The 2,029-nt window shown below is 60.1% G+C and overlaps 1 protein-coding gene across 1 annotated transcript in view; it reads left to right on the top strand.

Annotated features, from left to right (window-relative positions):
• The first annotated feature begins 403 nt into the window (after positions 1–403).
• The window catches only part of Fli1 (Fli-1 proto-oncogene, ETS transcription factor), a 120,037-nt gene continuing 118,411 nt past the window's right edge, over positions 404–2,029 (top strand). The window contains exon 1 of the mRNA XM_021206247.2: positions 404–710. Within this exon, the coding sequence (XP_021061906.1) occupies positions 693–710 (18 nt within the window). The 5' untranslated portion in view covers positions 404–692. The remainder of the gene's footprint in view (positions 711–2,029) is intronic.

The raw sequence follows: 2,029 nt of genomic DNA, 5'->3' as shown, positions 1-2,029 counted from the left end.
TCCGGCTGGAAAAAGCATTAATGAATGTATCTGTGGGAAGAAACGGAAAGTGAATGAGTCAGGAGGGCCACCTTCGGTCAAAGGCCCAAGGGAAAGGAAAGAGGCCAGAGGCGTTTGGCTTTGGATTTGGGGGGAAGGTGATGGGGGAGTTGCAGACTTCAGGAATCAGGGAGCGGATACTGGGCGTGGACCCCGTCATTGTTCCTGGCCAGCTCTTATCTCCCAGGAGCAAGTATCCTGTGTGCGCAGTGCATGAATGTATCTGGGCATCCCGCGTATATTTATATAGCGAGTGATGCGAAAAGCAGGGCGAGGAGAGGAAGAGGGGTTGTGGGGGAGGGAAGACAAGAGAGAGCAGAGAGAGGAGAGGGCGAGACGAGAGAGAGAGAGAGAGAGAGAGAGAGAGAGAGAGAGAGAGAGAGAGAGATAGGACTTCCTCCCCGATCGCAAAGTGAAGTCACTTCCCAAAATTAGCTGAAAAAAAGTTTCATCCGGTTAACTGTCTCTTTTTCGATCCGCTACAACAACAAACGTGCACAGGGGAGCGAGGGCAGGGCGCTCGCAGGGGGCACTCAGAGAGGGCCCAGGGCGCCAAAGAGGCCGCGCCGGGCTAATCTGAAGGGGCTACGAGGTCAGGCTGTAACCGGGTCAATGTGTGGAATATTGGGGGGCTCGGCTGCAGACTTGGCCAAATGGACGGGACTATTAAGGTAAGCGGCGGGGCAATGGGCGCGGGGCGCCGGCCGACCGGGGCGGCGGGAGGGCTGGGCGCCGGGGTCCCGGAAGACGTGGCCGCTCTCCCTTCCTTCCGCGCCCCGGCTTCGCGCCGTCTCCTCCGGGTGGCGAGTCCCCCATTCCGAGGAGGCCGGCCAGCCTTCCCGCCCAGGGCGATCTACCCCTCACTCCTTGCGCCACAGTGGAATCCCGCAGGCTCTCACTGCGCCGCCCGAAGGGGCTGCGAGACTCGGCAGCTGAAACCTGGGGACCCGGGACGCGGAGCAGAGTCTCGGGCGGGAGATCGCCGGGTCGGTTCCCACCCGGCACCCAGACGACCTGGCCCCGGCGCCAGGCACTAGTCTGGCGGCCAGCTTCCTCACGCCAGAGGCCGAGATCTGCGCGGGCAGGAATAGCGTTCGCCTCCGGCTGGGGTCCCCCGATCCCCCGAGCGACTTGGAGGAGTAGTTGCGGGAGTGGAAGGGTGCAAGGGAGGGTGTCTCAGGATCCCGCTGAGCCGGCGGGTCCAGATGGAAGCCCCTGTTTACACGTCAGCCAGACCGGTTTCTCTTCCCCCCTTCTTACTGCTGCTGCCCGGCGATTTGCGGACGCCGGCTGCCCGGAGCTAACGGGCCCGCCTCGCTGTCCCTCGGGTTAGGAATCTCCTTGCTCTCCGGCTTTCTGTGCCTCAGATCCCGCACACTGTGCGTGCGCCTGTTTTTAGAGCAAGGGATCCAGGAGCTGTCCTCTTAGTAAGAATTAAAGTCCTTCACAGCCGTCCCCCTGCGGTGGCTGGTTCTGAGTCCGTGGCCTGGGGCTTGCCGATTGCACCCCCTCACCCCCCCCCCCATCCGCGCCGGCCCAGCTTGGGTCTGGGTTGCAAAGTGCAGCCCAGCAGCCCCGTGAGTCTGGGTTCCCTGTCACGCTTCAGAAAGGCTGAGTGCTCCCCCTGAAAGGGGGAAGTAGGGCCAGGAGCGGAGAGGAGGGACACCCCCTAACGTGACTAGCCTAAGAGGACTTATGAGAATGAATGAGAGCAGACGTTAGCTTCAAGGCTGCACATCAAGCAGGAATTGCTCTGGAAAAACTATCAGGCTGGTGAGGTGAGGTCTGGCAGAGCCGCCATTCTCCAGAACCCAGAGGAATCCACTTCCATCTCATGGCTTGACCAAGAGGAGGTGAAGGTGTTGTTGGCTTTAGAGAATTCAACAGATTTTTATCTTCTGGGTGGGGTCAGAGTGTTTTTATTTTCTAAGAGTCTCTTCTCTCTCTCTCTCTCTCTCTCTCTCTCTCTCTCTCTCTCTCTCTCTCTCTC

Source organism: Mus pahari, chromosome 10 (genome assembly GCF_900095145.1).
Source record: "Mus pahari chromosome 10, PAHARI_EIJ_v1.1, whole genome shotgun sequence".
NCBI lineage: Eukaryota > Metazoa > Chordata > Mammalia > Rodentia > Muridae > Mus > Mus pahari.
This window is presented reverse-complemented; position numbering and strand designations above follow the sequence as displayed.